This window comes from Barbus barbus (genome assembly GCF_936440315.1).
Source record: "Barbus barbus genome assembly, chromosome: 32".
Taxonomy (NCBI): domain Eukaryota; kingdom Metazoa; phylum Chordata; class Actinopteri; order Cypriniformes; family Cyprinidae; genus Barbus; species Barbus barbus.
In genome coordinates, this window is record NC_136760.1 from 25266184 (window position 1) to 25291352 (window position 25169).

The 25169-nt window shown below is 34.9% G+C and overlaps 1 protein-coding gene across 7 annotated transcripts in view; it reads right to left on the bottom strand.

Moving 5' to 3' along the window:
- Nucleotides 1–1329: 1329 nt before the first annotated feature.
- Nucleotides 1330–25169, bottom strand: part of LOC306852424 (janus kinase and microtubule-interacting protein 3-like) — a 38886-nt gene continuing 15046 nt past the window's right edge. The window contains exons 6-25 of one of the 7 annotated variants that reach the window (XM_079389217.1): nt 15009–15209; nt 11278–11391; nt 10241–10387; nt 8866–8997; nt 8681–8716; nt 8259–8330; nt 7084–7200; nt 6889–7017; nt 6144–6227; nt 5262–5324; nt 4834–4932; nt 4615–4713; nt 4264–4323; nt 4086–4151; nt 3921–3989; nt 3464–3541; nt 3104–3310; nt 2837–2902; nt 2573–2639; nt 1330–1844 (exon numbers count right to left, since the gene is read on the bottom strand). In XM_079389217.1, coding sequence (XP_079245343.1) covers nt 1804–1844; nt 2573–2639; nt 2837–2902; nt 3104–3310; nt 3464–3541; nt 3921–3989; nt 4086–4151; nt 4264–4323; nt 4615–4713; nt 4834–4932; nt 5262–5324; nt 6144–6227; nt 6889–7017; nt 7084–7200; nt 8259–8330; nt 8681–8716; nt 8866–8997; nt 10241–10387; nt 11278–11391; nt 15009–15209 — 1947 coding nt within the window. In that variant the 3' untranslated portion in view covers nt 1330–1803. Of the gene's footprint in view, nt 1845–2572; nt 2671–2836; nt 2903–3103; nt 3311–3463; nt 3542–3920; nt 3990–4085; nt 4152–4263; nt 4324–4614; nt 4714–4833; nt 4933–5261; nt 5325–6143; nt 6228–6888; nt 7018–7083; nt 7201–8258; nt 8331–8680; nt 8717–8865; nt 8998–10240; nt 10388–11277; nt 11398–15008; nt 15210–25169 lie in introns of all 7 variants that reach the window. The other 6 variants (XM_079389216.1, XM_079389218.1, XM_079389219.1 and 3 more) reach the window with 6 other exon arrangements.

A 25169-nucleotide genomic window follows, 5' to 3' on the forward strand; every position in this document is an offset into this window, starting at 1 on the left:
CATACCAGACCAGAGAGATGATCTTAGCACTTCTTACACGCATGGCGTCTAAACAGATCTATAAAATATCGTCAACTACTGTGCAATGAAACTGTGAAAACAGACACAATCAATCATAAATTCATAACCAGTTTTAGTAGGAGAGTGTGTGTGAATAAACTAAACATGCTGTTTATTTCCATATCAAATGCTCTTTTTAAATTCACATCATGTAGCAAAAATTGGTTTTCCTGCATGTTTTATACTTAAGCAGAACCTTCAAAGGACGTGATCGTAAAAGACATCTATTTTAATTTCCTTATTTCTGAAAACACAAAGGACTCCTGAGTATCTGTGAGCTGCAGCCCGTATTCCGGAGCCTTCCGCTTCCTGGGTTTCTCTTTGATTGTAAGGCTGTGGCATTTCTTAGTTGCAAGATGTAACAGAGCGAGATGGAAGAAGCAGCCGGAGGCGGACAACCTAGATTTTACCATTATCTCCTCTCCTCCTTCACTATCTCTCTCGTCCATGCCAAAGCTGAATTTGACCAGACAGGAAAGTATATGAGCTCAGCAACACAGCAGGTTCATAACAACTGAAATTCTATAAGTTTAGCTTAAAAACATCAACTCAAGGTAGGTGCAAGACCTCATCATTGCTTCTTTAGTAACGTCTTAATATGTACTGCTAGACACTAAAATATTTCTCAAGAAATTCTGACAAATCAGACTTTAAAATACAGTTTTGCAAATTTGTCAAAAACCCTAATAATTTGAAATGATAAACTGCTCTGTAGCGCCCTCTATTGACAGAACTGCTGCTGACATTAAAGACCACCTGAGTTCTTGAACTAAAACCCCTTGGACAAACAGATAAACTAAATTTGCATTCAACAAATAATGATGATGATGATAATAATAATATACTCACATATTTATAAGATCTACATGTTATCTTTAATATACATATATATATAATTTATTATTATTAATATATTAAACAAAGGTATTATATATAAAGTGTAGTATTTAAATGTTTAAATAGTACTACTATACTATACTAATGTTTATTATTGCTATTCTTTATTTTTGAGTATTACTATATACAGGCTATGCATTTCTATACATTTATATTTACCTGACCCAAAATCGTGAAAGAAATCTAGAAAAATAACTTTGAATTACTGTCTGTATTTGACAGAAGAAATATTATGTAAACGTTGAATTGCTTTACGCACACAATGAAGCATGTACACATCAAGCTTACCTTACTTTGAGCTTCTGTTCAGAGGTACGCATGTAATCCACTGTGCCACTTTATTTTCAATGAACAGAAAAAGACGCAGAAATATCCTCTTCCTCTGAGAAATTTATTTGAAACACTGCTCCTGTACATTAGAAAACCAGACATAATTTTAATTCCAGGATTAAACTTTCAGTTCCACTTCTCTCAATGCACAGGAGCGGGCGAGCGCCACCACGCAAACACCAGACGTACTGTACCACCGGAACCGAAGCAGAGTGAGTGTAAACAGTGGGAGGAAGGATTTGAACGTAACACCTCTCATTCCATCAGGCTTCCAAAGGGAAGCAGCCTCCAGCACCACCTGCTTAGCAGGGAAAGGAGAGAGCGTTTCAATTTAAGAGTCCTTAAATTCCACACGCACAGAGGTCACACAAAGCAAAGTTCAGGAGGATAAAAACAGTTCTAGTCCACAAGAATGAGAGCACCATATTCCATGTCCATGTTCCAGAGTTGATGTGAGCAGTTTGAAGTCTCGTATCAGCACAGAAGAGATGGCTGGGACCCCTGATGACACGTGTGTCACCCTCCTCTGGTACAGAAGAACACTTGAGGCCTGTGAGCTAAACAAAAACAACTTTTACTCTTAGAACCTAGGATTTGTTTTAGTCTCTAATGCTCATCAAGGCTGCATTTATTTGATCAAAAATACAGTAAAAATAGTAATATTGTGAAATATTTTTACAGTTTTAAATAACTGTTTTCTATTTTAATATAATTTTAAATGGAATTTATTTCTGTGATGCAAAGCTGAATTTTCAGCAGCATTTCTCCAGTCTTCAGTGTCACATGATTTTTCAGAAATCTGCTTCGTATTATTATTATATTTTTTTTCAGAATTATTTTTGTATATATATTTGTTCAGGATTCTTTTAAGAATATAAAGTTAAAAAGAACAGCATGTCTTAGAAATAGAAATCGTTTGTAACTTTGTGAATGTCTTTTCCACGACTTTTGATCATTTTATATTTATTTCTTTAAAATGTTTAACAAACACCACAAAGCTTTTAATATTCAGTCTTCAAATCTCTTTAAACTGTCCTTAAACTACATATGACTTATACTTTATAACCTTCAAAATGTTGTAAACGTTCAGTATCAACATTCAAAGTCTTGACAAACTCTTTTTCTAGTTTATGATTTAACAATAGATGATATAACTACATTATTTTGGTGCATAGTTTTGGCATTTTGTTATATTTACAATTTCAGCCACAATGTTCTGGACAAAGAGTGATATAGAGTATATTTTTCTTATAATCTATAATGTGTATGAATTATCATGTATTACCAGAGTCCACTGAGGCGCATGGCACCGTTTCTTGCTTTCTGGAAGATCTACGACCAAAGAATGAAGGCTAAAGAAAAAAATAAAAATAAAAATAAAAACTGAACATGGGAACAAAAACAAAAGACAAAAAACAACACAATGGAACAAAGAAGAGAGAATAAAATAAACATTAAATTTATATAAAGACAAAAATATTATTGGCGAAGATGATTGTTCTGACCTTGACAGAAAATGATAGATGAGTGCTCTGCTCTATATGATTACCTTTTCTTCTAGTTCCTTTATCTGTCGCTTCTGTGTCTCTATCCATTCTTCCAGCTCTTTTATCCTCTGTTGAGACAGGAAAAACAGATCAATCAACAGCAACAAATGGCCAATACTAAATATTGAATTGTATATTCACTGCAGAAAAAAATTGTGTGTGTATATATATATATATATATATATATATAAAACCAGCACATTGCAATAGAAATAAGCATGATCTCTTTCACTTCACTTCTATTTTTCATATTTCACAGAAGTATATACCGCTTGAGCATGTTGTAGCAGTTCCATCCTCTCTCTGAGTATCTGTGCATCTCTCTCTCGTAATTCACTCAAGACCTGCCTCTTCCACTGATCCACAGCCTCTCTCAGCGAATCACGGTCCTGCTCGCTCAGCAGCTCGGACACCTTCCCACCGGTCTCCTCCAGCTGCAAAGCGTCAAACAGCATCGCCTCCAATTCAAGGATACGCTGAAAGAAACACAGAGGGGTGTGGGCCAGAGATAGCATGCATTCACCACCAGGGGGCACATGAGGGCAGAACTGCATCTCATAATAGAGTAAAACTCCTCCGCAGTGCTATATGGATTATTGGCCATGTGTTATCTGATGTACAGTCCTTACCTTGTGTGCATGGTCCAAAGACTGCTTTCTGTAGTCTAGTTCCTCATCTAAATATCTTTTTTGTTTGCTAAAGAGCTCCTTAGGAGGAAAATGACAAGAGGAAATAATCATTTTGATGTTAAAACAGCATTCACAAAAGTAATTCTGCATATTATTATTATTATATTTTTAAATTATATAAAAAATGTACATTAAAAAATAAGCCTGTTGTTAGAACAATACTATTTATTTTAAAAAGTATGTGTTTAAATTTTATATATATATATATATATATATATATATATATATATATATATATATATATATATATATATATATATATATATGTACACATAATAGGCTTAATGTTCTTATAAAACTGTAATTTATTTCTAAACTTTTTTTTTATTTTGGGTTAAAATAAGTAAGTAGTAACTTAAGGAAATTAAAGTGCGTAATGCATTTAAAATACATTTACCTTTTCACTTTCGATGTCCAACATTTTCTGCTGTAATGCTGATTTGGTGACTTCGATTTGCTCTAACCACTGGACACAAGAGACATCAAGAGACAAAAACATGAAACAGTCATCAAATCAGCATGAAATTAACATGAAATTAAAACTTATTTTAAAAAGACACACCTTCTCGGCTAATGTTAATACTGTTCTGGCATGAATAACCACCACTTGCTCCTCATTGGTCAGATTCTGTGCGTGTCGTCCAATGAAAAGATGAGACATCAGTGACAGAGATATGTATGTGTGCCAAACACACCCAGGCATGTGTAAACACACACATTTACATATGAAATCAACATACACTTACGGCGTTATCCCCCAGAATATCGAGTTTCTTCATCAGCTCTGTGATCACAATGTCCTGTGGTGTGAGAAAGACTTTAATTGAGAGATATTAAACCACGAATTCTCCTCCAGACATCAGCAGATTAGATCTGTGCTGGATTACTGACAGTATTACTATATATAGGTTTTCATATTAAATCATTATTTAATCAAATATAAAATACTATGTATATCAACAAGGTGGGCTGTTTGCACTTAGTGTAAATAGACTGTGAAATCTTATAGTTACATAATACAACTTCCCCCATGTGACAACTAGCCCCGGTCTCTCTATGGAGACATGAGGCATAGGTTCAGGGCAACTCACGGTAACACCCTCTGCTTCACAGTACAACTGCAGGGGACTCATGCCCTCGGAAAAATGGATGTTCTGGAAGTTTATGGCTGGAGATCTTCTCTCTCTTTCCTGGAGAAAAAAAAAGAGCATCGTTATTCTTCTTCTGTTTCAGAAGTTTAAATCTGTGTCTGACATACTTGCAAACACATGACACGTTTTGGAGTAGAAAGAGCTTCAAGTCAGACTCACTTCAAGTTCAAGAATTCTGAACTCCAGGAGTTCGTTTTGGTCTTTTGCATCCTGAATTTCATTTTTCAGTCGCGTCTCCTCCATCTCCATATTTTTAATCTGGGAACAAAAAACACAAAGCGTGGGGTAAAACAAACCAATGCAACTGACAGGAAAACTGTCTGTGAAACAAATGAGCTGCATTCACTGCCTCAAACTGGCTTCATGAAATTAATTAAAACCACTGTTTAACTACAGAAAGAGGCTCATTTTTGGGTCATTCCCATAATTTGGAGCCCTTGTAACTTGAATAAAGAAGCCTTTTTCGTCTTTACACAAAGTTTTCCCAAAGTCATACAGGTCAAACTTTAAATCTTAATAGAAATAGATTTAATAGAAAGATTTTAAACAAAAGAAAATACGCTCTGATTGTGATGTTCGTCACCCACCTTTTCTACAAGCTCTTGGTTGCGTTTATACAAAGCTTGTTTCTCCTCAATCCACTTCATATCCTGAAAAATGCATATAATATGAATGCAAATGATTTAAAAAATTCAACGCTAGCAGATCTTATCGTCTAAAATCCTCTCCAACACTCTCCCAGACTCCTTCAGTGCATCTCTGATCCCAGAGCAATTTCAGCTGCGCACGTACCCCTCACAGCCCAGACTGATGTATGACCTCTAACCGGCTTTCACATTCTCTTCACTCACAGAATATATGGGATTACTTTTAGGGTTGTCATCATGTGTGTGTGTTGCCACAAAAAAAAAAAAAAAAAAAAAAAAAAACTTGATTTAGACTATAAGTGGCACTTGGGTGGAAAAAAGTATTAAAAAACTAGGCAGAGAGTCAAAGACTTCTGGAAAGTCACCGTAAGACATATTCATCATCAATTATATTTCTTTCAATGGGGTCCAAAAGTTTTGATTCGCTTTGTATTACATTCTGGATCCTGTACAGTGAATGGGTGCCGTCAGAATGAGATTCCAAACAGCTGAAGTAATCCACACCACTCCAGTCCATCAATCGACATCTTGTTAAATGAAATGTTGCATGTTTGTAAGAAACAAATCACTTGTGGATTGTTTTGTTTTTATCAGATGTTTAGACTGTCATTCTGACAGCACCCATTTAACACAGAGGATCCACTGGTGAGCAAGTAGCGTACTGCTAAATCTCTCCAAATCTGTTCCAATGAAGAAACAAACTCTTCTGCATGTTGGATGGCCTGAGGGGTAAGTACATGTTCAGCAATTTTCATTTTTGTGAACTATTTCTTTAAATGGAGTTATTTTGCAGTTCTAACGGTAACAGTGCTGGTGTTTTACCTGTCCCTGATGACTTAGAACACACTCCAGATCTGCTATTCTGGTCTGGTACCGAATCAGTTCGGCATGAAGCTGCTCTCGAGTCTAAAACAGACAAACAAATATCATTTTTGCACATCTGTAAAGAAAAAAAAAAAAAGCAATCCGTTAACCATTTTACTTTTGTGTTTTTGAGTAAAATATTATACTCAGTTAGGAAACAAATGTAGGTCGGGACTTAATTTTGATTTTCAGGAATTAATTGGATTGTGAAAAGTGGGCGTTACCAGAATGTTGATTAAAGGTGATTGGAGGAAAGGAGTTGAAAACTAAGATGGAATTTATGATGTTACCCACAAAGGTGCATTTCATATAAATGAAATAATAATCAAATATTTTGTTCTTTCGAATAATGTGGTATGTTTTGATTTCATGGTGATGTTGATTTTTTATTTAACTTTTTTAAGTTAAACAAGGACAATTTGGGGGGGGGGGGGTGCAAATGTCTTGTGAAGCTGGATTTTGTACCGAAGAGATATTATTACAGAAATGGAGAACAAGTGACTGACAAAACGTCCTGTCAATCGTTGTGGTCAAAAAAGCTTTTAAAACTCGACACTATTGCATTGTGTTTGGTGTAATATTGCAAAATGAATCATATTCATATGATGAACTATACAGCCATCTGCTAATAGCTGAGATGTTGTTGTTACTGTAAAGAGAGTGAATATAAATATTTCATGGCTGGCATGTTTAAATGATTTACCTTGACCTCTTTCTCTGCATCAAACGTTCCTCCCACCTGCTCCTGCAGGAGCGCGTAAGCTCGCTGAAGAGCCTGATACTCCATCGTCAGCTGACGGAAGCGCAGATCTGTCTCCTCCTTAAGCATTCCCTGAGCACAGAGAGATGACAGGTTTATGGTTATAGTTCACAGTCCCACACAAAAACACACACGCACCTCTTCGAGGTCATCGTCTGGCGTGCAGGGTGTTCGGTCTGTGTGGTAGGAAATAGAGGAGCCGTCCGAGTCTATAGAGCCTTCCTCATCATAGCCAAAAAACGTCTCCACCACCGGCTATGGAGAGAAAGAGAGAGATTTAGTTTTAAAAACCTTTTTGACCCAAAGAAGTTTAAATATACAGGAAAAAGACAAATATAATAATAATAAAATAAAAATAAACTATGAATTAAAAAATTCTAAATTTGCTCAAATTAAAAATATTCTTCATAAAAATATAATCTAAATATATTTCTTGATCGTTTCTGTGAGAACCACAGGGTTAATGTTAATTGTTGCATAAATTAATATGTTTAAAAAACAAACAAATAAAACATCACTAGGATTAATCAATGGTGCAGTGGTGCTTAATCATAAAATGACAACATTATACAATAATTATAATGTTAATCTTTAATACTAATATAAAAATAAATGCATATTTATGCATTTATTGTGTATTAAATGATGTCAATCAGTCAATAAAATAGAAAAAGAAAACCTAAAATAATAATATTTTAAACTAAATATTTCATACATAAAATATGATAATAAAATAAATGCGTAATTCATGCATAATTATTAAAAGTATATGATTATCAAAACTAAACAAAATAAGCAAATAAAAAATAAAATTCAAAATTTCAAGCAAATATTCTATACACACACTATGGTTATAAAAAGGAATGTATAATTAATCTTAAAATGCATAATCATGAATAATGCAATGTATGAGTAAATTGTATATAAGAATAAGACATTACGGAATTATGCAGTACTGTATAATAATAGGGATGCATGATATTGATTTTGCCGATATCCGATATGCCGATATTTTTCATCTCATTTAGGCCGATACTGATACTGATACCGATATATTTCCTTTTGTTTGGAAACAACACCGAGTCTCTAATGTATTTATTTGATTCTTTGCGGATTTAAAATTGATTTTTTTTATTAATGGGGAAACTACTTTATAAAAGGCTTTCTTGTTTTTTTTACTTTGCCAGAATGTTTGTGATTTTTTTTTTTACCTTCTTGCGTGTATCTTCCATGCACTTAAAAAAAGAAAGAAAAAAAAAAAAGTGTTTGACAATGAAATGTGCATGTGTAGTTCAGTCCTGATGTCTGCGTACCCTACAGGTTCTGAAGGGCTTCTTCCTGCGTAGGCTGTCCTGTCTCCTGTATCTCAGCAGCATGTCTCTCTCCTGAGAAACAATTAAATTAAAGAACAAAACACATGAACTTGCATCAGATTCTCTATCATACATGAACATCTCATTTCCATAAAGTACAAGTTGCTGTTTCCCCTACACTTCCAGTCTTACAGAAAGAAAGAAATGTACGCAGCTGTATTTACATTATATCTGAACCTCACATACAGTGAGTATATTACCCACTCATTTCAGCTGCTAATTTCATTCACCCTTTGAGAAAACAGATATTTCCGCAGACTTTTTCATCTGGGTTTTGTTAGGAAACATGTATTGCGCTCATATGCAAAAACATATTTTAGCATTTCACAGGTTGAATATTTCCCGGAGGCAAAATGACTCACTATCACACTCTTCACGTATCCGGTGGTTTCCAGCGCCTGGAAATTAAACCAGACTGATCAGAGAACAGCAAGACACAGTTTGCATGTATAATTTTTAAAATTGACCCCATATCATTTAATTCCTAATCTAATTGTGGCTTTTAAAATACTTTTTTGTGCATCCATGTGAGAAGAAATGCTGATACCTTGGACAGATCGTCGATTATGTTCTGTTGTTCCAGCACTTGTAGTCTGAGAAACTCTATCTCTCTTTCCTCTTGACTCTGATCCAGATCGTTCAGAGAACTGGGCCGGCGTATCGTCCCAACCTTCTCTCGCTGCAAAATAAAACACCAAATGACCGGATGTGTGCACAGATACTGCTGACAGATAATTACTCGTGTCTGATGAGCTGTCATAATTATCAGATCATTTAGACATGAGCAGTAACAAGGCAGTGTACTTGCTGGATGCTGAGCGACTCAACCGACAAATTGTTTACATGCAAACACGACCGTGCTACATAAAGATGCTTCAGTATTCAAAGCTAACGTTTGATGCAAATAGTGTGGACTTCATCTGAAAAGACTACTTCAGTATCAAACATATATAAACAGGTATATGCAGTAGAACAGGCAGATGGATGCTTCTTTTGTCTAGGGAATCAATCTAAATTATAGTAATGTGTCCGAGCTGGAAATGGCCAATTATTTCTAATGACAGTGGAGCAGTTGCTGGATATAAATTGATCAAAACAGAACCGGCTCTACCAGCCCTCTCATCATGCATTTACTGCAATAACTACATTTCCAAGAGGAACTATTTTGATTTGTTCATTTGCAGAAAAGCAGGTGCATTTATTTAATACAAGCAATAAGATTGCATTAGCAAACAAAATACTGATGCCTTCAGGATAATTTGGGGGCAGCAGGATTTTTTATTTAAAAAAGGAAACATTAAATTGATGAAATGTAACAGTGAAGACTTCTGTAATGTTACGAAAGATTTTATATTCAAATAAACTTTTTTTATTTATTTATTTGTATTCAAAGTATCCTGAAAGTATCATGGTGTCCAGTAAAATACTAAGCAGCACAACTTTTTTTCAACATTGAAAATAATAAAGACATGTATAATCAGTATAGAATGATTTCTGGAGGATCATGGGACACTGAAGACGATATTACATATTAAAATTATTAAAATAGGAAACAGTTATTTTAAATTTTAATAATATTTCACGATATGTCTGTTTTTATTCTTTATTTTTGATCAAATAAATGCAGCCTTGGTGAATATAAAAGACATCGGTTTAAAAAAATTAAAAAAATAACCCCAAGCTTTTGGCAGTTTGTGTGTCAAAAAACTTGTTTTAATCAACATCAGTATTTTAAGAACTTTAACTGGTCAACATTTGATTTTCAACAATATAATATTTAATTTTTCCCTCTATTATAGTTCATTTCAAAAGTTCCTGTGATGTAACTATAAATTCTTAAAACTAAAAATATGCTATACAGTCTCTCAATTAAAAAGGGCTCATCCTATGCAAATACAGACATGTTCAGTGAGTTTCATTACCATTTCGATGTTCTCCTGAGTGACGAACTGCAGTTTGTTCTCCATGCGTCTCAATGCATGAACCAGTTCCTCATTCTTGCGGCTGAGACGCCTGTTCTTGTCCAGTAATGGCTTATACTGGCTCTCAGCTTCACGGAGACGCTTTAACTGGGCACAAACGCAAACAAGCTGATGTGGCAAAAGCATGCAGTAACCCTAAATAATATTTGGATATTTAAAAATGCATGAATATCATTCCTTTAGGAAGGACGGCTATACTGCTACTGATTTCAGAATATACTTTTACAAATAAAACCTGCAGTTACTTATTTTGAACACAACGCAATTTTTCAAATTGTGATCAGATATTGCAAAAGTAAATGACCTGGACTGCACATTTGAAGAACTGAGACTGTCTAACTAGTTGGAAAATGAGTTTAAGACATGAAATCTAAACCGATAGAGAAGCCGACTGGGCTATTTCGATCTACTTGAACATTGTTGAGGGTTGTATTGAGAGTCCTAACCCTTGCTGAAGGTTTCTGCTGCCATGTTTAAATCACTCTGTCTCTGTATCGATCTGTAAGACTGTCTGAGCTGAGAGGAGGAAACACTGAAGTCATTCATCACTGCACACATACTTACCACCATTACAGAGAACATTCACACTATCACATAGCACTTAGAAAGGCAAAAACACTCTTTAATTGATATTACAGTAAACTAAATAAAGAAGACAAAGCAGTCACAGTTTGTAAAAAAAAATGATTATTAATTTTTGGACAAAAGTAAACAAATTAGATGGATGGATGGATAGATAGATCTATAATAAGTAAATAAAATAAACAAATATTTTTACCATAATAAATTAAAACAGAACAAATAACATACAATAAAGAATCTTTACCATAAAGTAAAATATTATTCTTTTTTTACCATAACAATAAAATAAATAAATATTTTAGCAAATAAATAAACAGAAAATAAATATTTTATGACAAAATAAATATAAAATTAAATAAAAAAAGTAAAACATTTTCACACTAGCACAGACTCACCAGTTCATTGCGTTCCTCTGAAAGCAGAGCATTGCGATCTTCCAGTTTGCGGATAATAGCACTCAGTTCTGCGATTTTCAGTTGGAAACGTCGAGCATCCTTCTCATCCAACTGCTGCATCTGGAAAACAAACCAACTGCAGGTAACTGGAAAAAACACTCTTCACTCGTATATATTTTTTTATGTTAATCTATCATCAAAGTCTTGATATATACACTTTTTATTTTATTTAAATTCCATTTGGTTTTGCTGCATTTAGGAAATATTCCATTATGTCAAGGTAACCGTAGAAACAGTCGGAGGAGGGAACAGAGTCAGAGTGCTCTGGCGTGGCCACATCTGACAAAGAGCTGAAAGGTCACTGATCAAATCCATCTTTTCTCCTGCAGAGAAAATGAAAGCAGCAGCTCCACCACAGCAGAAGCAGACATCAAACCCACAGCAACACAAATACAGCAAGAGGCACGGATCTCTCTGCTGTTCTGCTGCTGGGAAACAAGCCTCGGATATAGAACTGCACGTGTGAATACAAAGTGTGAGCATCCATGCGTTTCCTAACAGCCCTGAGAAGGTGAAATGTGGGAAAGATCACACTCACACCTTCAGCCGGCTGCTCTCTGCTGCATGATGACAGAGTGAAATGCCCATCTCACAGCTAAATCTATTTTTATACCTGTATATTTATATCATTATATATTTGACTAAACAAGGGGCAAGCCGAGGAGAGTTTCAACTTGTTGGAAATAAGCAATAATTTTTTTAAACATCAGTTTAGTGCCACAGAAACGATGATCAGCTGCTTTAAGACTAAATAATGTTTTTCTTTGTACAATTAATATGTTGATACACCACACCGGTGAAACAAGTCTGTTATACAGCACTCAAATTATATTATAAAAAAAAAAAAGTCAAGCATGCATTAATCAAAAGTGACACTAAAGACATTTATAAAGTTACAAAGGATTGATATTTCAAATAAATGTTGTTCTTTTGAACTTTCTATTAATCATAGAATACTAAAAAAGTATATTCTGTAATGTAATATAATGTAAACACTGATAATACATGCATCTTGAAGAGCAAATCAACATATTAGGATGATTTCAGAAGGATCATGTGACACTGAAGACTGGAGTTGGATGCTGAAAATCCAGCTTTCCGTCACAGAAATAAATTACATTTTAAAGTATATTCAACTAGATACAGTTATTTTAACTTGTAATAATATTTTCAATAATTGTAAATACTATTAAACTGCAATAAATGATAAACAGCTGCTTTAAAATTAACACTGCAGTTCTCAGTTAATAATCACGAATCTAAGTTAATATCGCGACACACCACATCGGTGAATTGTCTGTTAAAAACTAGGCTATATATATATTCCTACGCAATTTCTGTAGCTCAACAAGAAGCATGGTGCAATCCTAAGAAACACAATTCCTTATGCAATGCAATTTAAGTTGCTTTGGATGAAATCTTCTGTAAAATGCATAAATGTAAATCCACTGTAAAGACGACGAATATTACAAGTTTCTTTGTTAGACTCCAGAGAAAGAATTAAAATAGAATATATAGCAAACTAAATAGGCCCTTATTCACATCGCAGCAGGAGACTCTGCAAATAAAGTTGTTTTAAATACATTTTTGATCATGTGTGCAGGGAAATATGTAAAAGCATAAACCTAACAAGCACAAGCTAAAACTGCAGGCATTTGGCATTTAGAAATATGGTAGCTCATGCTGTTAATGGGTTATTTAGGTGCAGAATAATAAATTCAATTAAGACTTAATGATAATGGACAAATTAATGTTGTTTTTGATGATCATTCTGATACAAACATTACTAACAAAAGTTAATTGAGTAGAAACACTAAGTGTTAAAAAGTTACTGCTGTTAATGTTGTTATCGATGAGTTTGCGCAGACAATAAGAGGTGTAATTATGATCCTAATGCTGTAATGTGTTAGGAAAGAACAGGACATTAGTGAGGATCCCGGGACAGATCTGGGTTTACTCCAGCAGATGAAACAAGCAATATTTTCCTCAAACCCAGATCTATTGCATTCCTTGAACCTTTGCACAAAACTGTATGCACAATTCCAAATCAACACCTTTTTAAGGGCCATACTGTGCACTTTTATAACATTTTCTTTCTCTTGAAATCAAGCAAGGACAGTCTGTTGTGCATAAAGTTAATACCACATGCACATTAATAACCTTTTTATGTTCTTACTGTGGATTGGAATCTTAAATCTTTAAAGGTTCTTCAAGGACTGATGCTGAATAACAGCATAGCTGATAAATAATAAACAGTAAAGTGCAACAGTCATTGACCACTTTTCCTATCAACCTTGTTTCTGTAAGTGTTTTTTCCCCCCATTTATTTTCTCCATTGGGATTTAAAATATTTTCAATAAAAAAAAAATAAGCCATTAACCCAAAACTAACCAGCTCCAAAATGAACAACAAAAACAATATGTTTCTGAAAGAGTCTCTCATGCTCACCAAGGCTGATATAAATACAGCAAAATCTGTAAAATTGTGAAATATTATTACAATTTGAAATTATTTTTTTTGTTGGAATATATATTTTAAAATGTAATTTATTCCCGTGATGGTAAAGGTGAATTTTCAGCATCATAACTCCTATCTTCAGTGTCACGTGATCCTTAGAAATCATTTTAATATGCTGATTAGCTGGTTCTGTAATTAATAGATATATTTAATTATGAACAGCATTTATTTGAAATAGAAACCTTTTGTAACATTATACATGTATTTACTGTCACTTTTAATCAATTGAATGTGCTGTTGATGATTAAAAAGTATTAATTTCTTTCAAATAAAATAAAATATACATTCAAAAACCCCACATTTAATTGGTAGTCTACAAATCATTCAAAAAGACAAATGTGACCCTGGACCACAAAACCAGTCTTAAGGGTCAATTTTTGGAAATTGAGATTTATACATCATCTGAAAGCTGAATAAATAAGCTTTGCATTGTTATGACAGGACAATATTTGGCCGAGATACAACTATTTGAAAATCTGGAATCTGAGGGTGCAAAAATCGAAATATTGAGGAAAATCACCTTTAAAGTTGTTCAAATGAAGTTCTTAGCGATGCATACTACTAATCAAAAATTAAGTTTTGATATATATACTGTAAAAAATTTACAAAATATCTTCATGGAACATGATCTTTACTTAATGTCCTAATGATTTTTGGCGTAAAAGAAAAATCTATAATTTTGACCCAATATTTTTGGCTATTGCTACAAATATACCTCAGCGACTTAAGAATGGTTTTGTGGTCCAGGGTCACAAATGTACAAAACTGTATATTTAACAACTGTTATGAATGAATGAACTACTCATTCTACAATCTCTTGACACAGGCAAAAAAATCTGAAAAAATCTTATATTTGAAGTGAATTGCATAATTTCCACACATACAGATTAATATGTCTGACATGCCTTTTTAAAAATGGTCCAACTTTTAAAGAAACATATACCATCACCTAATAGCTCACGCTAGGTCTGTCTTGAAAACTTTACATGTTATTGCTCAAAAGCGGTTTCTCTATGGTAAATATGAATGGGAAATATTTCAGAAATCTGACTGTTGTGCTTTATATTGCTATAAATCTGGGTTGAGGAAAACGGATCGAGTAGGTGAGTACAGTGAAAGCAGTGAAGGTGTAGTAATGAAGGAGAGGTGCTTACAAGGTTAGCTGTGCTCTCTGCTGCGTCTCCTGCAGCGGGTGAATAAGGGCCCTCTCGTCTGGGGCTGGAGTCTCGCAGCAAGGCCAGCTGAGTGTCTACAGCCTGTTTCTGCTGCTGTAGTTTCCACGTGTGGCCCGCCTGAGCGCTGAGCTCTCTCTCCAGCCCACAGACAGCGCGCTCCTTTAGTTTAATCTCATCCATCTACAGGACAGAACACAGCACAGTCACACACATTCTGCTTTAAACGGGACACAGTCGTAGTAAGTAAACATAAAACATGACCGGCAGTCCGCAGGAGGAAACACATAGTTACCACGTTACCACACAGCAGTCCAGAGTTATTTTAGAATCATTGAGATATTATTATAGACTTGATTTTGAATTAGTTTTTGTTTTTATATTTTCCATTTTCATAGTTCGGTTTAGCATTAGGTACATACAATTTTTTGTAAATATGTATATATTTTGTTTTTGTCTGTATAGTTTTTATTAATTTTTTTTAGTACATCAAATTGAACTAAATGAAAATCAAAAACGTTCTTTTGGCAACTATCTGAATCAAAATAATTTTCAAAATATATTTTATTTGTCAAGGATGCATTAAGGTTTCTTATTTCAAGTAACATCATTTTTTTATAGTTTATTAATTAAAGAATTTATTCATTTATTCATCCATACCCCCAAAAACATAACATTTAGTTTTTATTCACCTTTTTTTTTTCAATTTAAGCTATTTTAGTACATCAAATTAAACTAAATGGAAATGAGAAATGTTGCCTTGGTGACTAGCTGACATAATAATAATAATAATATTATATTTATTCCAGTTAGCATTTCTTTTTCTTTCTTTTTTTTAAAGAAAAATGCATTTTATGGCTATAGTTTTAATTATTGCTCTATTTATTTATTTATTTGCATTTTATTTCCCCAAATCCATAAAATGTCTATACAGTTTTTATGAATTTAAATGAATTAAAATGACCTTAGAATACATTAAAATAATGGTTTTAGTTTAATGGTTTAGTTTCTCAAGTTGAATCAAATCAAACAAGTGCAGTTTCAGAAAGTGAAGGCTAAATAATGCACTGCTTTATTTATTTAGTTAGTTTTACTATTTATTTCTTTATTTAAAATTGCTGAGTGTACCTTTAATATTTATTTAAAGTTTATTTCCCAGAGCTGTTACTGGGGAAGAACCCATTCAAAATACCTTGTTTACCCCTAAATGGAACATATTACTACCTAAAGTGTATATATTAGTACCTTTTGTAAGGGTTCCACACCAGTAACTGCTTTCGTGTCTTTTTCTTCTGAAAGCGCGTAAATGGTATAAAGTATTGGGGTCAAAATGCAACAAATTCTTGCAAAAGTGCTGCACACCCACACTGTCTGTAGAGAATCAGACATTTCTGTGCTATTGGATGTGTTCTGACACTCAGAGCACGCGGCATGTCTATAGGAACAAAGCCATCCCATCATACTAGTCTATAAGTAAGAGAAAGACCGTATAAATCCATTTCATAAACTCCTCACATTCACATCACAGCAACTAAACAGCGGCAAACAAAAGCACCACTCAAAGAAATGAACTGTGCTGCTTGATTTCTCTGCCTTGATGTTCTCCCTCTCAAATACACACATCCATTTATAGCTACTGTACCTCTTGTGCTGCATTATATGGAGGTTTGCAGCAGTATTCAATTCTCTGTGAACGAACTATTAGACTTTCCTATTAGACAATTCCTTTCACGTTTGAACATGCAAATGGAAAATCTTTAGACTGACCTTTCACAAATCACAGCTCTAATAAATCACCTAACTGGAAAAATGGCCTCATGTACAGTCCAGAAATAGTTCACACAGACCTTGAACAGCAGTTCAAAAGAAGCATTACACTCCAATTATGCACTGATTCAAACACCGCATACGATTTATACATCTCAGTTTCTAAACCCTGCATGGAAATGGTAATTAGTTGAATATCTTTGCTTCTGTCTGCCGTTCTGCTGAGAGCTTTGCTGAGAGGTTTGCGATTGTAGCTCCGTGTAGCTTTGCTTTCGCGAAGTGCAATGCATGTGCCATGTATTAGCATTCGTTAGCCGTTAGGTGTCATTCGCGTTTCCACTCGCGTCATTATTTTCTTTTTTCTCGCTCCATTTGAACTCACGAGTTCATCAAACAACAGTGGTAAGTAAATCATTCCTCTATCAAGGTGAGTAATGGCTTATCCTTCTCTTGTTATTTGCACTTCATGTCACATGCATAGTTTATCTCTCTCTGTCGGCGACGAGGGATTCACATGCGATAAATGCAGGGATATAGTTAGGCTGACAGAGAAGATTTTAGAACTAGAGACACGCATCCAAACTTTAACTGAGGACAGTAAGAATGTGAGGGCTGTCGATACGACTTTGGATGCGACTAGCTCAGCGAGTCATGTACATTGTTCGGTTCTGGTAGAGCCCGTGCAGCAGGGCAACTGGGTGACTGTAAGGCGGCCTAGTCGCGGGTCAAAACACCGCTCTTCAGTTCCGATCAGAACATCAAACAGGTGACAAACCTGATGAAAGTGCTCTAGACACTGTAATATGTTCTGGCCCCCTCCCTGCTTACCGGGGTGATGAGATTCATAGCAGACTGCTGTCACTCAATGGCTGGATGTCTAAGTGGTGCCCGCAGAATAGAATAGGTTTTATAGACAATTGGACAAGTTTTTGGGGCAGACCTGACCTGTTGAAAAGAGATTGTGTTCATCCCTCCTGGGGTGGTGCCGCTCTTCTCTCTGGAAATATGGCACATAGTCTTAGAGTTTGTACTTGACTAACTGGGGCCCAGGTCAGGAAGCAGACAGACTGGCTAAACCGACCATTTGCTAGCCGCCTCACGTCACAGAAGTCAGTTAATTCTCAACACATAGAGACTCCTTCACCTAGATATCACACTACAGAGACTGTGTCTGTTCCGCGAACTAGAAAATACACAAAACGTCCAAACCAAATTAAGAGTAACAATCTAATTGATGTTCAACAAATAAAAAATGTTTACAATACAGAGAAACAATTGATAAAACTTGGCTTACTGAATATCAGGTCCCTTTCTACAAAAGCACTTTTTGTAAATGATTTGATCAATGATCATAACCTAGATTTGCTCTGTCTGACAGAAACATGGCTAAAACCAGATGAATGTATTGCTTTAAATGAGTCTACCCCCCAAGATTACTGCTATAAAAATGAGGCACGTCCGAAAGGTAAAGGGGGAGGTGTTGCTACAATTTATAGCAATATTCTCAGTATTTCTCAGAGGGCAGGCTTTAAGTATAACTCGTTTGAAGTTATGGTGCTGTGTATAACATTATCTAGAGAAACACGTGCTAGTGATAAATCAAAACAAAACTAGAGGTATTTCGTATAGCTTGGCGGGAAAGTACCCTATCCTACAGAAAAGTATTAAAAACTGTTAGATTTGATTACTTTTCGTCTCTTCTAGAAGAAAACAAATATAACCCCCGGTATTTATTCAATAGTCACTAAATTAACGAAAAATAAAGCATCAACAGGTGTTGGCATTCCCCAAGAGCACAGCAGTAATGAATTTATGAACTACTTTACTTACAAGATTGATACTATCAGAGATAAAATTGTAATCATGCAGCCGTAAGCTACAGTATCGCATCAGATGCACTATAGTATATTCCTACAGTGCACTATAGATCCTCTGAGGAACAATTCCACTCATTCTCTACTATAGGAGAGGAAGAATTGCATAAACTTGTTAAATCATCTAAACCAACAACATGTATGTTAGACCCTATTCCATCTAAACTACTAAAAGAGCTGCTTCCAGAAGTCATAGATCCTCTTTTGGTTATTATTAATTCATCATTGTCATTAGGATATGTCCCCAAAACCTTCAAATTGGCTGTAATTAAGCCTCCCTTTTCTGTCAAAAATAAAAATTATATTCCTTCTTAGAGAAAAATGGTATCTGTGAGGAATTCCAGTCAGGATTTAGACCGTATCATAGTACTGAGACTCCTCTCATTAGAGTTACAAATGACCTGCTTCTATCATGTGATCGTGGTTGTATCTCTTTATTAGTGCTACTGGATCTTAGCGCTGCGTTCGACACTATCGACCACAACATTCTTTTAAATAGACTAGAACACTTTGTTGGCATTAGTGGAAGTGCCTTAGCATGGTTCAAATCATACTTATCTGATCACCATAATTTCATAGCAGTGAATGAAGAGGTATCATATCGATCACAAGTGCAGTACAGAGTACCTCAAGGCTCAGTACTAGGGCCATTACTTTTCATGCTTTACATGTTACCCTTGGGAGATATTATCAGGAGACAAGGTGTTAGCTTTCACTGTTATGCTGATGATACTAAGCTCTATATTTCTTTGCGGCCCGGTGAAACACACCAAACTGAGAAACTAACGGAATGCATGGTCGATATAAAAAACTGGATGACGAGTAACTTCTTACTGCTAAATTCTGAAAAAACAGAGGTGTTAATTATCGGACCTAAAAACCCCACATATAATAACCTAGAACACCATCTAACACTTGACGGCTGCTCTGTCACTTCTTCTTCATCAGTTAGGAACCTAGGTGTGCTGTTTGATAGCAATCTTTCATTTGAAAGCCATGTTTCTAGCATCTGTAAAACTGCGTTTTTCCATCTCAAAAACATATCTAAATTGCGACCTATGCTCTCAATGTCAAATGCAGAAATGCTAATTCATGCGTTTATGACCTCAAGGTTAGACTATTGTAATGCTTTAATGGGTGGTTGTTCTGCACGCTTGATCAACCAACTACAGCTGGTCCAAAATGCAGCAGCTAAAGTTCTTACTAGAACCAGGAAGTATGACCATATTAGCCCGGTTCTGTCAACACTGCACTGGCTCCCTATCAAACATTGTATACATTTTAAAATCTTGTTAACTACTTATAAAGCCCTGCTTAGCTCCTCAGTACCTGAGCGAGCTCTTATCACATTATAATCCTCCACGTCCACTGCTTTCTCAAAACTCTGGCCGTTTGATAATACCTAGAATATCAAAATCGACTGCGGGCGGCAGATCCTTTTCCTATTTAGCACCCAAACTCTGGAACAATCTACCTAACGCTGTTCTGTCAGTTTAAATCTAGATTAAAGACACATTTATTTAACCTGGATTACACACAACACACTACTACACTTCTATTATTCAAATCCGTTAAAGGATTGTTAGGCTGCATTAATTAGATCAACCGGAACCGGGAACGCTCCTCATAACACACGATGTACTCGTTACATCGTAAGAAGAATGGCATCTACACTAATATTTGTCTGTTTCTATTCTGTTTCTCAGTCCGTGTCCGGATCAGATGGTGGATCGGTGCCGGGAGATGATGTCTGTGGCCCTGATCGTCGGCGGAGGCCGGATACCTGGATGAGCCCCGGGGACATTTCCCCAGTGAAGACCTCGACTTAAATAAAATAAAAATAAAAATGAAAGAAAATAACTAAAAATATAATAAAATACCTAACTACATAATACTATTATTGCTAGAAATTGCAACAATATAAAATAGAAATAAATACATTTATACATTTAAAATTTAAATGTGAGATGTTTGGATTGTGAGATGTGAGTTTATCACAATCCAAAATTGTGGGTTAAATAGAAAACAGTTGTGTTAGGCTATCCCTAACAATATTATTTTTACTGTATTTAAAAAAAAAAAAAAAAAAAAAATCGGCCTTGGTACTAAAAAAAAAAAAAATACTGTATTTTCACCTAAATTTAAACAGTGAAACAATAATGAAACAAAACAATCAATGAAACAGCAAAGACAGAAAAGATAACATTGTGACAACTAGCCCCGGTACACATTCCAAACCCCTCACTTCAAATCTCACTTCAAATGAATGAAAGAACATCTCTGTTTTTATCTTTCTGGTGTTAAATGACTCATTCTCTCTGTCAGGTGACTCACATTGACACGCCCACTGTAGGCGTTACTACAGTGATCAGAGCATCTCACAAGAAATCTCAGGGTGCGTCTATGTTTATCGGTGTTATATAAAGCGCTACATGGCTCAGTGAGAAAATTAGATCCTGTTCTCTTATACGGCATCTCTGCGGCTAAAGAAGGACACTTATTCAGCATAAATGCACATTACACAACACATTAGCATTTAAACACTGTTTCCATGAGCTGCATGAATATGTTGATTATGATGAAATGCCATTACACACGCCTCACTGTTGCCTTGGTGATTCATGTGCATGATGAATTAATTTAATAAAAAAATATCAGTCGTGGACATTCAGTATCCGGGCTCCGGGCCAGACCGCAGGGCTCCAGACCCGTGAGGGATGGACACCAGCAGCAAACTCCTGCCGGTGCGCTGCTTAACATGGATTTGAACACAGCAAGCCCTGCTGTTCTGTGGAAATGTCCTAATTTTTCAATTTTCCTTCATCAAATGGCGTTATCGTAGGATCGTGCTTTGAATGTGAAGCCAACCAGCATGAATATACTTTTAATTATTACACATCATGCTTACTGTACTTGATTCTGATTGGTTAACTGCAGCATTCTGCAGATATTTTTGTGTAATGACTGCTAAACAGCAAACATTTCCGTTTTTTCCCTTGAGCTGTGCTAGTTTCATATCACTCTGCAGTCTCTTTCTTCTCACATAAATAATTATAACTCAAATAATTATTTCATAACCATTTGAATTTTTACACTGCATTTTGTCAGTCACTTTGTTCTTTCAGCACTGATCCAAGAAGCCCTGCCCATAATGAATCCTCATTAGACTAAACCATGTGTATATGTATATATATATATATATATATAAACAACACTAATAATTGTGGAGCATGCACCATCATATATGTTTGTATATTAGAGAATAATGTCATTTTAATTCACTTTTGTTGATGGGATCACTTCTGGAGTAGTGTTAATGTGTATTGTGTATTATTGTTAACATAAAAACTCGAAGCAGCTCACTTTTTTTCTGAGAATATTTACTGATGAAAAGCCTTTTCGAACAATACACCAGGCTGATCCGAACTCCCTCAAACGGCCGAGGCACAGTTATCTCCTCAGAAAAGGCAGGACAGCTGTAATCCACCTTCCCTCGTGAGCGTCTGAGCCCGTCTCTAATTGACATCGCAACGCCTCAGACAACGGAGTCTCTCTTTCATGTGTCAGACCGCGTCTCCTTTTCTGAAACTAATCCTGTTACGCCCCTTATCCACGGACTCAACATTATTTACCCAGCCTTTAACACGACCCATTCACACTCACACATGCTTAATAAACTTACAGTCTGTCTGCATGCAGAGGATTGACGCATTTGAACTATAAAAGAGAATCTCACCCAAAGTTTTCCAGGCACTAAAACAAATATTGCCATGACTTATTAAAGGTGATGTGCAATGTTATACTTAGTATTACAAATTAACATGCATTATTAGTTCTGCCATTCCATCTGATTCTGCTAGTGGCACAGATTTTACACACTTTATTAAACTCATAAACAATCTAAATCTATGTTGAAAAACATGACACATGTTTGCCTATGTAAAAATAGACTGCCATGTTGCTATGTACCGTGGGTGGTTGACAGTTATGCCATATTCATAATGTTTTAAACATGCTGCTATGAGCTTGATAGAGTGTTATGGTTAGGTGGCTGTTTACTGTAAAAGTGATATGATCAGTAAGTCATGGCAGCTTATGTTTTTCACATTACTTTAACTCATCAAAATATGTTGAGCAATTTCAACTTCAACTTTTTATAAGTTGATTTTTTTTCAACTTGATTTTTTTAAGTCAGTTTAAATGACTTGCACAACCAAGTTGATTATACTTAAAAATTCTAATTCAGCAACTGAAGTAATGATCTCAAATTGAAATATGTGGAATTTATTTACAGTGTGTATGTTATGAGTATAAGTAAATAAATAATAAAGGTAAAAAAATATAAATTATTTTTTTTTATAAAAAATACATATGGATAAAATAAATAAATAATAAAAATAAACATAAAAATAAATGAAAAACAAAATCTTTCAAAAAGTGTAATTTATTAAAATACATACATACATACCCACCCCGTTTAGGTAGTTTTCTTTAGGAAATAAACTTGTAAGAGTAGGTTATTTCACATTTGCATCTGTGTAACGAATAAAGAGTCCTGCTCATGTAAATAAGGCATTTTCTGGAGACTCAGCAGTATTTAAAACAACATTCCACTACTCGATGTCCTGCATTCCCCTGTGGATTGCATCAGATGCCCTCTCAACAGTTTCGGTATTCAATGTGTTCCTCACATCGCTCTCAGACTGTGTAAAAACAAAGCATATAAATGCACTTACACCAAGGCCTTCCACGTTCACACAATACGAGAAAATGACATTGATTGATGTTTCACTTCAACCCAGACCAGAATAAATAGCATTATTTAATTTAATCGAGATCTGAACGTCTCTTTCATTTAAAATCACACAGGCACAGTGTCTCTCCATCCCATCAGATCATTTCTACAGCCAGCTTGGGATCCTTCCAAGTGGTGCTGATGTCATCACTGCAGCTGACCAATCAGGAAACACCTTGTGTGATTCATCATTCTGCCATTTCATTCTTTCTTTCTTCAGTCTCATTATTTCAGCTTACTGCCATCATGTGTCTTTTGCTTCCCCTCATCTATCCATATTTGTTGCTATGAGGTTGCTAGGGCATTGCTAGGCGGATGCTGGGTTGTTATTGAGTTATACTAGGTGGTTGCTGGCAAGTTGATTTTTTTTTTATTCTACCAGATGAAAGTCATAAGTCTGATCGCTTAGAAAACTAACATCAGACCTTTCCAGCACGATTTGAGGCATCTGGTAACACAAACAGTGCTTGCCTCAGCAAGAATCTCTAATGATGGGCTGGCTTTGTTGTTATGGTTGGGTGGTCTGTCTCGTCCATAAAGGACCATTTTGGACTTGTGTCAGCAAATATGCGCACACACACACACACACACACACACACACACACACACACACACACAAGCCGTGTTCACCTTGGCATGCCCTGCCACTCTGCTCTCTAAATGTGATTATGCGATTAACATCCTCAGCCTGCCCTGCAATACAATAAATAATCCAAATTTATTCAATAGCTCTACAATGAGTTAATAGAATGGGAAAAGATTAGGGACAGACAAGTGGACAAATGTTTATGGGGGTGAGAAGTACTACCAAAATCTTATATCACGGCATGAGTAATCGTATAATCTTGAAATAATGAGCAAATGCTATATATATATATAAAGATTTGATTGTATATTACAGTACTGCTATATATTATATAAAAGCAGTTATATATATATATATATATATATATATATATATATATATGTTATATATAGCAATGTAATATAAAATTGAACATAAATGTGCGCGTGTATATATACATATATACACACACACACACACACACACACATATATACACATACACACACACGTATGTATGTATATATACATATATACACACACACACATATATATATATATATATATATATATACACATACATACATGCACGCATACACAGTATATATTTATTAATACAATTTTATATAATTACATATTGCTATAAAATAAATATATATTATTTATTTATTTATATTATATTATATTTATAATATTTCTTATATTAGGGGTCGACAGATTATCGGTTTCTGACATTTCCAAAGAAAATTTGAGATATTTTGAAAGCATTTAAAGAAAGTTTTTGACAGAGGCTTGTTATTCTTAATTTTGACATTAATTTTCTTTTTCACACCAGACATATATATCGGTTCAAAATATCAGTTATCGGTTCAATAGAATAATGATAATTGATATCGGCAGTGGCCCTGAAAAACACATTTCGGTGGACCCCTAATATATCTATACATAATACATCTCAATTAAATTAAAAAAAAAAATTGGCACAATTTTGTTCAATTTAATTGAATTGAACAATTTTCTAATGACTTGAATGGTACTTATTTTTATAAAAAAATATAATTCATAACAAAAGACGTACAAACAAGCATTACTCAATGTTTTGTTGCTCTGTCATGTAAAAACGTAAACCTATAAATATATCTA